At 37.6% G+C, this 12,644-nt stretch overlaps 3 protein-coding genes across 4 annotated transcripts in view; all 3 read right to left on the bottom strand.

The window, feature by feature from the left end:
* The window catches only part of LOC131946990 (mucin-5AC-like), a 39,820-nt gene extending 34,946 nt beyond the window's left edge, over positions 1-4,874 (bottom strand). Inside the window, exons 1-8 of one of the 2 annotated variants that reach the window (XM_059308064.1) lie at positions 4,660-4,874; positions 3,713-3,886; positions 3,103-3,383; positions 1,905-2,262; positions 1,553-1,668; positions 1,072-1,130; positions 596-771; positions 107-281 (exon numbers count right to left, since the gene is read on the bottom strand). In XM_059308064.1, coding sequence (XP_059164047.1) covers positions 107-281; positions 596-771; positions 1,072-1,130; positions 1,553-1,668; positions 1,905-2,262; positions 3,103-3,383; positions 3,713-3,886; positions 4,660-4,744 — 1,424 coding nt within the window. In that variant the 5' untranslated portion in view covers positions 4,745-4,874. The remainder of the gene's footprint in view (positions 1-106; positions 282-595; positions 772-1,071; positions 1,131-1,552; positions 1,669-1,904; positions 2,263-3,102; positions 3,384-3,712; positions 3,887-4,659) is intronic. The other variant, XM_059308063.1, reaches the window with a different exon arrangement.
* A 671-nt stretch (positions 4,875-5,545) lies between these two features.
* On the bottom strand, positions 5,546-9,637 carry LOC131947001 (uncharacterized). Its single transcript, XM_059308083.1, has 6 exons — positions 9,457-9,637; positions 8,825-8,883; positions 8,270-8,445; positions 7,610-7,781; positions 6,972-7,142; positions 5,546-6,424 (listed from the first exon to the last, which is right to left on the bottom strand). The coding sequence occupies exons 2-6, from the start codon at positions 8,866-8,868 to the stop codon at positions 6,169-6,171; spliced, it is 819 nt and encodes a 272-aa protein (XP_059164066.1). The 5' UTR covers positions 8,869-8,883; positions 9,457-9,637; the 3' UTR covers positions 5,546-6,168.
* On the bottom strand, positions 8,880-11,707 carry LOC131947010 (cell surface glycoprotein 1-like). The gene is made up of 3 exons (XM_059308092.1): positions 9,744-11,707; positions 9,491-9,572; positions 8,880-8,883 (listed from the first exon to the last, which is right to left on the bottom strand). Exons 1-3 carry the CDS (start codon positions 11,575-11,577, stop codon positions 8,880-8,882), a joined length of 1,920 nt encoding a protein of 639 aa, XP_059164075.1. The 5' UTR covers positions 11,578-11,707.
* Positions 11,708-12,644: the final 937 nt, after the last annotated feature.

Below are 12,644 nucleotides of genomic sequence, written 5' to 3'. Positions count from 1 at the left end.
CACGTCATTCAAGTTTAATCTGGCCATTAACAAAATCTGGTAAAATGTTTGTGTACTCACCTACACATTGGGATGTGCTGGTCAGTAGGTGACCTTGAGTACTCACCTACACATTGGGATGTGCTGGTCAGTGACGTAACACTGGGCGTTGACTGGACACCGGAAGTTGAAACATTTGTGATCACACACCTGGCTGGTTGAGTTACACACGTGCGTGTTGTCTGGGCAGATGTGCTCACTCTTACACACGTTGTGGGAAAACTCATTCAACAGATCCTCGGCTAGGGATAGAACTCGTTTGTTGGGAATTGTTTCACTCGTGTAATACACAGATACACTAGTGTCAGGATATGTAAGCAGTTTTTAGTGTAAGTGTAAGATGATGCAAGTGTAAAACTATGTAAGTTTAAGTCGATGAAAGTGTAAGACTATTTGAGTGTAAGATGATGCAAGTGTAAGATTATGTAAGTGTAAGATGGTAAATGTAACACGACCAAATCAACAAATACATACAATAAAGATAAGCAACACATTTGAACATTGAACCATTAACACGCGTAACAAACAAACAAACAGGGACACAGATTGAACCTACAATCGTCCAGATTTTGTTTGAAGGTGCTGTTGACGTAGGTTTTGTCCACGTTGTCTAGATCAAGCAGAAGTTGTTTGGTGTCTGCTAGTTGTTTGCTGACCTTGATGACGTTCACTGGCTCTTGTTGACTGAATGCTTTCAGGTTTATATCATAGTCGATGCCGATACTACCCGGCCTGGGGGGGGGGGTGTTTCGATTACTGTATTTTTAGACTGGTTTGATTTAAAATTACGACTGTTGCATATGTAGATTTGTGGTGATTACGAATTAAATATAAACAGCTGTTGTGTCTGAATCTTGCGGTAATGAATCTAATGTGTACTAGTCCAGGTGTGTACTACTTTATGTACAAGGTGTATACTACTTTATGTACACGGTGTGTGCTACTTTATGTACTAATTGTGTACTACTTTATGAACACGGTGTGTACTACTTTATGTACACGGTGTATTTATTATGATCTACCGGGACTTACCAGAATTTTGTGATGACAACTTTGTCAAAGTTTGAAACATCTCTGTACACAGGAGTCAGCTAAGAATATAAAACAGCAACTTTTGTACAAAGACTATCCAAATTTGACAGCTGGGTGACATTGTCACGTCATTTTACATATCGTGAGCTTATAGCTAGAACTCCTGTCGTCCCTTAAAATCAGTGCCAGCCTGCCATAACCCATACACAGGATGTGAGGACGTCTTGTAAAATTTTTCCTGTCTATATCAATAGACTGGCTACCTGTTCGGGTGTGTGTGTGTGTGTGTGTGTGGAGTGTGGGGGGGGGGGAGGGGTGGGTAAGTGTTATAAAAGTCAAATCATTACGTTTTTACATCCCTTGTTAATCCAATTCTGTTAAAGACAAGATATCTTGAGTGCTATCACATATTTATGTTCATATTTCTCCTTAGATATGTAGCTAGTTGAAAATAATAAGAATAAGTAAACTCTTAACATACCATAGCTGTATAGTTTTCGACTGTACTGTTGTAGATCATTGACACAGGGGAGAGCAGCGATGGACTAAACTCTTGGTTAAATTTAATACTAAACGGGATGGAGATCAGGCTATGTTCTACACAAAAACGGAGCTTAATTAGTAACTCATATATGCAGGTCTTCATTACCTCAACGAATTACTAAGAAATGAACTTAAGATAGTAAACATTTTACTTTATTTTTAAGCATAAAAACCTCAATATTTGTAAGAAAAAGTAACGTAGGTCCTATAATTAACATTACAAACAATAAATATTTAACATGTCAGTTCATAGACTAGAAAATAATGGTCAAGCAAGCATAGAATCTCACCTTTATCTACAGGTATATGGTCAGATGGAGATGATGTGCCTGTTGTAGTAGTCGAGCGAGGTGTACTTGTTGCTTTAGATGTGGTGGTTGCGATTGTTGAATCTGTAATTGGTATTGTGGTAGTTGTTGTTGTGGTGGTTATGGTTGATGGCGTGTTGGTAGCTGTTGTGGAGAGGGTGCTAGTAGTTGTTGTATTAGCAGTTGTTGTTGTGGTCGTGTTTTCTGGTTCTGTGGTGTTTGAGTCTGTGGTACCATTTCTTCTAGCCGGACAGGCAACATCAGCAACAGTTATCACGATCCCATCAACAGCAACAGACGTGTAGGCGTCATCAGAAGGTTTGGAACTTTCAAAGGAAATCTGGACATTATGGTGAGTTAAACATTAGAGTGGAACTTTCAAAGGAAATCTGGACATTATAGTGAGTAAATCATTAGAGTGGAACTTTCTAAAGAAACTTAGACATTATAGTAAGTGAATCATTGAAGGAACTATTTCGATAACTTCTAATCCTGCTCAAGAGTTGTCTTTTACTTTCAAGAAATTTGTTAGTAATTTTAATTATGGATGTATTTATTTAAATTTTCTTGGTAAATGTATGATTGGTGACTAATTTGAAGAGTTAAGAGTTGTACACTAATGTTCACATTTAAAATTAAATTAGGTAGGTATGGCCATGTCTTTTGTTGCATTGTCTTATTACGGATAGGTCAAGTGTGGATGGTATTAAGAAAATATTTATATAACGCTTGTTTGGTTTCATTGATGTTTATTTTCGAAAATATATTTAGACAAGATAAATGGATAGAAATGGTTTTTAAAGAAGATGAATAAAGTTGTTTCATCTATAATTATAAATTATTATAATGTATTTAGAACACCTCCAGCATTTATATAGTATATCATATCATACTGCGCTAAAGCTTAAAGAGGTGTTGTAGTTGCTAGAAATATTACCTGATATTAGGGTTCTATGGCAGTGTTATGTTCAGTTTTAAATGTCGTGTGTTGCGAGTCCAAATATCATTTAATTGCGTTATAGCTCAGAGTAAGATACTCGAGTCAACATTTTATAAACTTTATACTGACTCAAGCCGACTATAGTTGCCAAGCTTTATTCAACCTTTGATCATGTTTCTGAACATCTGAAATACACACCTGAGAAAAAGTTGCTGGTATAGAAAGTTAACAAGTCCTTACGTAATTCCTGCCCAGCAGGCAGCATGTGAAGTTGGCTGCCATCCAGTCCATGTTAGTTGTAAAGTTTTCCAACCGGAACATGACGTCATCGGGCGAGTAGCCTGGGCCGTAGCCTGGTGTAGACTGGAGGTAGACGCGCAGGTTTTGAGCCTCCACACCCGTCGTGACGTAATGGAACAGGACGTTGATGGCAGTGACGTCACTTCCTATCTCAGCGCTCAGCATGGCTCTACTTCCTCTGGTGCCGCCATTTTTAACATCAAGGTAAGCGTAGTATGTTTCTGGTGATGAAATATATAGTGTGTACACTGGTGATGAAGTTTATGTAACTGTTGTTTGTAAATCTATAGTGATGAAGTTTATGTAACTGTTGTTTGTAAATCTATAGTGATGAAGTTTATGTAACTTTTGTTTGTAAATATATAGTGATGAAGTTTATGTAGCTGTTGTTTGTAAATCTATAGTGATGAAGTTTATGTAGCTGTTGTTTGTAAATCTATTGTGATGAACTTTATGTAATAGGAATATCTCTTATATGTTCTAGATCTAGACACACTTATATTTAGAGAGAAACAAACACATGCACATAGAATAAATTAAAACAACTCACGTTCATCAGCGTAATTATCCCAGTAATTAATGATCGGTTTAATCCCTCCATCAGCCAGCACCCAGCTCAGGTTACTGGTGTTGTCATGGTAACTGGTGTAGTTACATAAGGTTTTGAACTGGCACGCAGACAGAACGGTGGGTGAGTGGAAGAACGGTGTCGTTGGTTCACACTCTATAGCAAATCAAGTCAGCTCAGTCGATTTTAGTTTTTACTACATTTTTATTTTTTAAAGACAAAAAGCTAAAGAGTTTGATCGACGAAAGAGAGGTGATTTAGTTAAAAGGTTAAAAAAAGTCACCGTTTTCATTTAGCAATACATTTCTGAAATATTATAGTATTCATTTTAATATTTTAATAATAAAGCAGACTTCTTCACTACTGTAAGTTTATAGGGAGGAAAAACATTATTTAACTCCCTTTTATTTTAAAACAAATGAAAATATGGCGATAGTTTAAATTCCTACAGTTTTTAAGATTAAAATTGAAATTTAAAAGTAAATTAATTTTTAAAGTGACGTTTGTTAACTTAGTAATTAATCACACGTAAAACATAATAGCCTAATTGTATATCTAATTCACAGTGATGTGGAATAAAAGGCAACTTTAAAAATATGTTAGCATAAATACGTACCTACTTTCAAATGATGCAAAATAATTAAGTCTCAAAAATGTATTAGTCAAATTACACACTTACTATATTAGTATAATTACACACTTACTATATTAGTATAATTACACACTTACTATATTAGTCTAATTACACACTTACTATATTAGTATAATTACACCAGTACTATATAAGTCTAATTACACACTTACTATATTAGTCTAATTACACACTTACTATATTAGTCTAATTACACACTTACTATATTAGTCTAATGACACACTTACTATATTAGTCTAATTACACACTTACTATATTAGTCTAATTACAAACTTACTTCCTAGTGATGTGAAATACAGAATGAACCACACTACTATCAATACACGGCATGGCCTTGACATGCTTGTAAGGTCAGAGGTCATGAAGGGTTTACAATTATAAAAACTAAACCAAAACAACAGAGTAGTCTAAACCAGACCTACACAAAAACATCTGAGATATCTCATCGATACACTTGTCAGTGAGATACATTTGACTGAGGTAGGAGAGGTAATCAGTGAACTGAGTCATTCAGTCAACTTCATACGATAAAAGATAAACTTTGTCTGATTAAATTCTCCTGACCTTCGTTGTTATCTCTTGTTAGATTAGGCCAATGAAAACAATATTATAAGACAAACAAGGCTGCAAGGGACGTAACTGTTGGCCGTCACCAGGGTAGATTATCATTTAAATAGATCAAGAAGTAAATAAAAACAAATTATATGCTTATCTTATTGTTTTATTTCTGATGGCATCAATATTTAAACAGAATATAATTATAAATTTAATTTTATGTTTCTTTAAATAGTTGCTGATTAATTAAAAAGTAAAAAAAATATTGTAATAGTAAAATTAAAAACTAGCAAACCGTAAGTACTACTACTTGCATTTTACTTTAATTAAAATGTTTAACACATAATTACATTCTGATTCGCTTTCAATATCGTCTATTTAAGTTTCTGCCAAAACATAGGATCACACAAATTCACACGCTGTATGTAGAACACCACAGAAGGCAGGTGACGCAACGTTGCTCCTGATGTATGGGCCGCACCCAACCAATCCCCACCCCCTTTCAACCCATGCCGCTACGACCCCGCCCGCCCCACCGATACAGTGCAACATTCTGATAGAATGCAGTTTTTTAAAATTATATTATTGTATTAATTTTATATGCTGCCAGTCCTGATGGTTTCCTTTATCTTATACATCTGCTGTTTATACATGTATCAATTTTTAAAAAATGCTAGGCATTGAAGATGTACACCACTAAGCAGAATACCCTTTAAAATTTATTATGTGAGTATTGGGGATTCTTTCCCTTTTTTTTGGAAGTGATCAAAAAGTTAAATTGTAATCTGGAAATGTTTTTTTTCTTAGTAAATTGTGACAGGATTGTAAACCTCTGACAACAGACTTCAAATTGTAAACCTCTGACAGGAATATCAAACCAGCTCATTGCCTTCTAAAGTAAAAATATCACTTAACAAATCGGAAAATGCCTGAACATCCGTTTTGATGTGGTCACTCTAGTGAACTGGCGTGGCCACTATAGTGAATTGACGTGGTCACTAGTGAATTGACGTGGTCACTCTAGTGAACTGACGTGGTCACTCTAGTGAACTGACGTGGTCACTCTAGAGAACTGACGTGGTCACTCTAGTGAACTGACGTGGTCACTCTAGTGAACTGACGTGGTCACTATAGTGAATTGACGTGGTCACTAGTGAATTGACGTGGTCACTAATGAACTGACGTGGTCACTCTAGTAAACTGACGTGGTCACTCTAGTGAACTGACGTGGTCAGTGAACTGACGTGGTGTATCGTCTGCTAACGCTGTCAAACACCAACGTGGAATTTCTGTTCTGGATTTCCAAGATGGCGTCATGGTGTAGTCTGTCTACCCGAGGTCTGGGTATCTCAAGCCGGAAACGGTGAAAGTCTGGTTTCATGACGTCATGGGATGACGCGGCAACAGACTTCTGCTGACGCTGCTCTTCAATGGACGCGTCATCAGTCAGGCTGTCGGCATCTGTCGTCTGCTCATCTGGTACCCGCCTGGTGGGAGGAAGGTCAGATGTTTATTTACGGTTTTTCTTACTGACTTTTTTCTCTGGGGGAGGGGGCTCTTGATATTTACACTAGCTTGGTGCGGCATGGGCGATTAGTTACCCCCCTATAAACTTTTAATACTTGTTATAAATCTAAACGGACCACCATCATATCAATAGGGACTACCAAAAGGCTTGGACAGACTTAACACAATTAGATAGAGCTTTTACAATTTAAGAGTAACGGTTGTGGGGTGTGTTCAGTGTTGTCTCTTCCAGACTTTTTTCTCCAGGCGGGGTGGGGGTATTTAAAAAAAATTCGGGGGGGGGGGGGGGGGGTGAAGTGTTGGCGGACTAAAATTTCGAAGAAATGCCTGGAGGAAACACTAATTGTTTTTTTTTCTTATACAACGTGACTACGTAACAGGTGTTTGACGTGTAACAACCAGTTACAGAAAAGTGTTACGTGTATAAAATACACAAAAAGTTGAAAGATAAAAACTTTGACATGAAACGGCCTGGAAAGATAAAAGGACAATGTCCTGTTCACTGACCGGCGCCTGGTCCTCAGGATGACCACAGCGATGATGATGACGGCCATGACGACAACAGCCCCGCCCACCCCCGTGCCTATAGCGATGATCTGTGTGGACGTCAGCGCCATTTTCTCGGCCACCTCAGAACAGTCGGCACCGCCGTAGACAAATTTATCGTCTGTTTTACATCTGCGACAAGAAACACAAACATTTCATTGTCGTTAACCCAGGCCATTTGTAAACTGTTTTAGAAACTTTTTATTAACACGTACACATACATTTCTGCCATGCCGCAAGGTACAAAAAGTATAATAAATGATAAAAATCAGGTTTGGATGAACGCACACAATTTTTGTATTGAGTGGGTACTCACCAACAATGTGCTCAGCGGATAGCCTTGAGTACTCACATGAGGTACAACTGTCAGCCGTTGACGGTCATTTAATGACCTTGCATACTCCCTACACTGAGCTGGTCAGTGGTTGACCTTGAGTAGGCCTACTAATCTACACTGGGGTGGTCATTGGATCAACTTTGATACTTAAGTACATTTAGGTCAGTCTATGACTTTGTGTACTCACCTACACTGGGGCGGTCATTGGATCAACTTGGATATTTAAGTACATTGAGGTCAGTGGGTGACCTTGTGTACTCACCTACATTGTGCGGTGTGCTGGTCAGTGACGTAACACTGGGCGTTGACTGGACACCGGAAGTTGAAACATTTGTTATCACACACCTGGCTGGTTGAGTTACACACGTGCGTGTCATTACAGATGTGCTCACTCTTACACACGTCACGGGAAAACTCCTCCAGTACGTGCAAGGCTGCCAGATGAGAATCGTGAAGTAAATTGGTCTTTATGAAATACCACAACATGATCGCATGTAACCCCGCTATGCCTGATAAACCAAATACATCCAGCATACACCATAGTCCACTCATCTCCCCACCATCTCTTCGCTACCCCCTTTTATTTACATAACATTTCCATAGCTATTCTTGGTCAAATGTGGTTGATATTCCACAAATTATTACGTTATTCGTTATTAGTGCTCATGCTTCTAACATTTTTTTTGAACCCTAACATGCGACAGTACCGTCCCCATCAAAACAATGTCACGTGACAATACTAGTGTCATCTATAATGTAAAAGACAATCTATAACATTTAAATTTGTGTTTTGATTTATAGTTTATATTTAAGCTTAATGCTTAGTCCATTTTTGAAGCTTAGCGAGAATTTAGAATTATGTTTAGCTTCAAGGCTGAGTGTTAAAGTTAAGTATTCTGTATAAGTGTTTAGGCTAACCTACCTTCAGATAATTTATCGTCGAAGGTCACGTTGACATATGTCTGGTCAACTTTGTCCAGTTTCAGCAGCTGAGTTTTAACGTCCGACAACTCGTTTTTAACCAGGGAACTGTTGATTGGCTGACCTTGGTGGAAGGCCTTCAACTTTACATCGAAATCGACTCCAACACTCCCTTCCCTAAAACAAACTGAACATGTCACGAAACCAATTTTTTCAATGATTGAAAGATGGATACTTTAATCGAACGACGTACGTAATATTTGCATTCCTAAATGTAGGTATAAAGATGTACGTGTCCGTATATTGTTTACAGCAGAACAAACCATCATACTAAAATGTTACTAAATTAACGTCATCATCTTCAGAGTTTCTTCCAGGCATCTCCGAAAAAAGTCTACCCCGCCTACCCCGAACGAAATTGGTTTTATATAGAAAACATATTGGCCTTCTTTTACCAGTGTCCTTCCCCCCCCCCCCCCCCCCCCGGAAAATGTTGTGTCCCCGTCCCCCAGGAGAAAAAAATCTGGAAAAAAACACTGATCATATTAAACCTCACCAGAACTTTTTAATGACGACTTCATCAAAATTGGTGACGTTCATAAACAGAGGCGTCAGCTGTAACAACAGAACATGAACAAATGGATCAGTAACACAATGGTTAAAAAAAATGTTATTATTTATCTAACAAAATTTATTGTTTATTTTTATTTCTTATTGATACATAGAAAGAAAGTTGATACCAACAGCTACACTGTTACATTCAGTGAAATAAAACGACGAGCTATTCTTTTTTAGGGCTGGTGTGGTCTAGTGGTAGGGCGTACGATAGTGCCATACTATAGAATCTACTCAATTCGGGATTTCTCTACGATAAATTCTCAACAGGCACTTGACCGAATGCCTTTTGTCCGTAAGCTGTTTTTCCGAATGGACAATTGCCTGAATACGACTAACGCCCAAATGGACTTGAAGAATGGAACAAATCCCCAAATTGCCATAAGCTCGAATGCCGTTTGACCGGAAAAATTATTAATATTATATTTTCTTAGGTAAAGATAATTTTATTTTTAATATCAATATTTTTAACAACTTATTATTTTAGTTTGCTCGCATACGGCTCCATAATTAAAATTTCTTTATATAATTCCCAGTCTTTATATAAGCTAATGTAAAACTATTAAAACACACCGTTTTGCTATAGTTTAAAGCAGTTTGGTTAAACTTGGATGACGTCGGGATGAGCAGACCCTCATCAAAGTTTTGATTGAATTTGATCGTTAATTCTATGGAGATCCGACTTTGCACTGGAATAGACAAACATAACGAAGGATTTCTGGACAACTTTTAGTATGCACTACCTCAAAGTCTAAACTGGGGCGTATTGAGAGTAAAAGCCAAGCCTAGTTAAATTTTTAAAAACATGAGAAATGAATTTAAAAAAAAACAACAACTTAAATGCAAGAAAAAAAAATTACCTTTGTCTATTGGTATAGTTGGAGGTGCTTGAGATGGTATAGTTAACTTAACTGAAGGGGGAGGAGATGTATTAAAGATATTTGTTGGAGTTTTAGTGTCTGCCAGTATTGTGGACTTGTAAATTACAGCATCAGTGGACGTTTGATAAATTATGGTCGTTTGTGTGATTGTACTAGATAGTGTAGATGTGGGTGATGCGAAATATTGTGTTATTGTAGGTGTGGTAGTTGTTGGTGTGGTAGTTATAGGTGTGGTAGTTGTAGGTGTGGTAGTTCTAAGTGTGGTATTTGTGGGTGTGGTAGTTGTAGGTGTGGTAGTTCTAAGTGTGGTATTTGTGGGTGTGGTAGTTGTAAGTGTGGTAGTTGTATGTGTGGTAGTTGTAGGTGTGGTAGTTGAAGTTGTGGTAGTTGTAGGTGTGGTAGTTATAGTTGTAGGTGTGGTAGCTGTAGGTGTAGTAGTTGTTGTTGTGAAAGTTATTGTTTGTATGGCCGTGGTTATATCGTCGGCTGTGTTTGTTTCTGTGATCGCGGTTGTAGTTTTGGTGGTTGTTGCATCTAAGACCGTGGTTGTTATAACATCTGTGGTTGTAGGTTTGTCTGTGGTTGTAGGTTCGTCTGTGGTTGTGGGTTGGTCTGTGGTTGTAGGTTCGTCTGAGGTTGTAGGTTCGTCTGAGGTTGTGGGTTGGTCTGTGGTTGTAGGTTCGTCTTTGATTGTAGGTTGGTGTGTGGTTGTAGGTTGGTGTGTGGTTGTAGGTTGGTGTGTTGTTGTAGGTTCGTATGTTGTTGTAATTATGACCGTGGTTGTCGGTTTGTGTGTGGTTGTGGGTTCGTCTGTGATTGCAGGTCCGTCTGAAGTAGTTGTATGCTCGTTTGAGGTTGTAGGTTCGTCGGTGGTTGTTAATTCGTCAGTGGTTGTAGGCTCGTCTGTTGTTGTAGGTTCTTCTGTGGTTGTGGGTTGGTCTGTGGTTGTAGGTTCGTATGTTGTTGTAATTATGACCGTGGTTGTCGGTTCGTGCGTGGTTGTTGGTTCGTCTAAGGTTGTAAGACCGTCTGCGGTTGTAAGCTCGCCTATGGTTAAAGTTTCGTCTGTGGATGTAGGTTCATCTGCTGTTGTATATAAGACACTGGTTGTGGGTTTGCCAGTGGTTGTAGGTTTATCTGTGGTTGTTGATTTCTCTGTGGTTGTGGGTTCGTCTGTGGTTGTAGGTTTATCTGTGGCTGTTGATTTCTCTGTGGTTGTGGGTTCGTCTGTGGTTGTAGGTTTATCTGTGGTTGTTGATTTCTCTGTGGTTGTGGGTTCGTCTGTGGTTGTAGGTTTATCTGTGGTTGTTGATTTCTCTGTGGTTGTGGGTTCGTCTTTGGTTGCAGGCTCGTATCTGGGTGTAGGTTTGTCTGTGGTTATAGGCTCGTATGTGGTTGTTAATTCGTCAGTTGATGTAGGCTCGTCTGATATTGTAGGTTCGTGTGTGGTTGTTGATTTCTCTATATTAGTTTGTTCGTCTGTGGTAGTAGGTTCGTCTGTGGATGTAGGTTCGATTGTGGTTGTTAATTTGTCAGTGGTTGTAGGTTCGTGTGTGGTTTTAGGTTTGTGTATGGTTGTAGGTTCTTCTGTGGTTGTAGGCTCGTCTGTGGTTGTTAATTTGTCGGTGGTTGTAGGTTCGTGTGTGGCTTTAGGTCTGTGTGTGGTTGTAGGTTCGGGTAAGTTTGAATCTGTGGCCATGGTTGTTTCTTTAGTCGTTGTATATCCGGCCAAGATTGTATGGGTGCTCTCTGTTTTAATTGCTGTCTTATTTGTTGTCACAGACGTCGATGTAATATTTGGTGGTGCAACCATGGTAGTAGTTGTGGTAGTTGTTGTAGGTATCGTGGTTTTTGCAGTTGTTGTAATTGTTGCGGCTGTTAGATCTATCTTGCTTGTAGGTATTGGTTTATTAACAGATTCAATGTTGTTTTCTGATTTAGAATATAACTCTGTCTTACTATTTATAACATAGTTTGTTTGCTTTGTTTTTGCATTTAGTCTAGTTATTGAAGCTAATGTAACGATAGTTGCTGTCATCGTATTTCCATAAAAGTTTAATAATTGTGTTAACAACATGTAATTTAGCAAATTCATTTTGAAAACCCTCTGGAGACTTTCATTGATTCCAATTCTGAAAATAAATGTTTTGATGAGACTTTTCTCCTCAACATGCTTGCTTCTACCATCAAAATATAATATTTATTGCTCTAGTAATACAACTTTGGTTTGTTTAGAAATCTTATATTTCATTTTTTAAAATATTTTTTTTTTAAACATTGGATTGATTTTATTTTCATACTTTATTTATTATCACATCAACAATGACACCGCAATAAGGTATGTTTAAAAATTTTTTTTGCAGTAAATTAACAATTAATTAAAAAGATATCCTGTTTGGAAACTGTAAACATTATTAAGTGGAAAAAACAAACAGTTTACTGTTTCACTTACTTTTATTGTAAAATTTTCAAAATCCAGCTTTTGTTTAGTATCCAAATGTCGAAGTCATTTCAACAAAAATATAAAATTCGTTTCATTTTTAGATTTTATTAGTCTACACATCTGATGCTTATTAAGGTTGCTTAGTGCTTGTTATAAACTTGCTGATTGTAGTTGAGTAGTCTGACAACCTTGAATTTTTAGCAGAAGATACGGTAAAAATTACACGTTAAGGATGAGAACACAGCGTTAAAGTACAACCAATATATGTCACATGACATAATAGACAAACAACTGGTAATACCAATACTAGATCTAAATATGTAAACAAGGGCTCGTGATAGTTATACAAAAATAAACAACTTTAATCAACAAGCTACGCTGAAATTAAAAGAGAATCACGGTCTGTTCTAAGTAACAGGACACACACACACACACAC

The sequence above is a fragment of the Physella acuta genome, unplaced genomic scaffold (assembly GCF_028476545.2).
Source record: "Physella acuta isolate Inbredline_101_S28 unplaced genomic scaffold, ASM2847654v3 ptg000579l, whole genome shotgun sequence".
Taxonomy (NCBI): Eukaryota; Metazoa; Mollusca; class Gastropoda; family Physidae; genus Physella; species Physella acuta.
Note: the sequence above shows the minus strand (reverse complement) of the source record. Positions and strands in the feature narration are given on the sequence as shown.

Excerpts from the sequence above, each read along its gene's own strand:
- LOC131947001 (XM_059308083.1), bottom strand. The coding sequence starts at position 8,868 with ATGAACGTCACCAATTTTGATGAAGTCGTCATTAAAAAGTTCTG. Across the intron at positions 8,446-8,824 it reads GTCGTCATTAAAAAGTTCTG|GGAAGGGAGTGTTGGAGTCG; the intron begins GTGAGGTTTAAT and ends AGTTTGTTTTAG. Across the intron at positions 7,143-7,609 it reads CAGCACACCGCACAATGTAG|ATGTAAAACAGACGATAAAT; the intron begins GTGAGTACACAA and ends TTCTTGTCGCAG.
- LOC131947010 (XM_059308092.1), bottom strand. The coding sequence starts at position 11,577 with ATGGTTGCACCACCAAATATTACATCGACGTCTGTGACAACAAATAAG. Across the intron at positions 9,573-9,743 it reads AACTATACCAATAGACAAAG|TGCAAAGTCGGATCTCCATA; the intron begins GTAATTTTTTTT and ends TGTCTATTCCAG.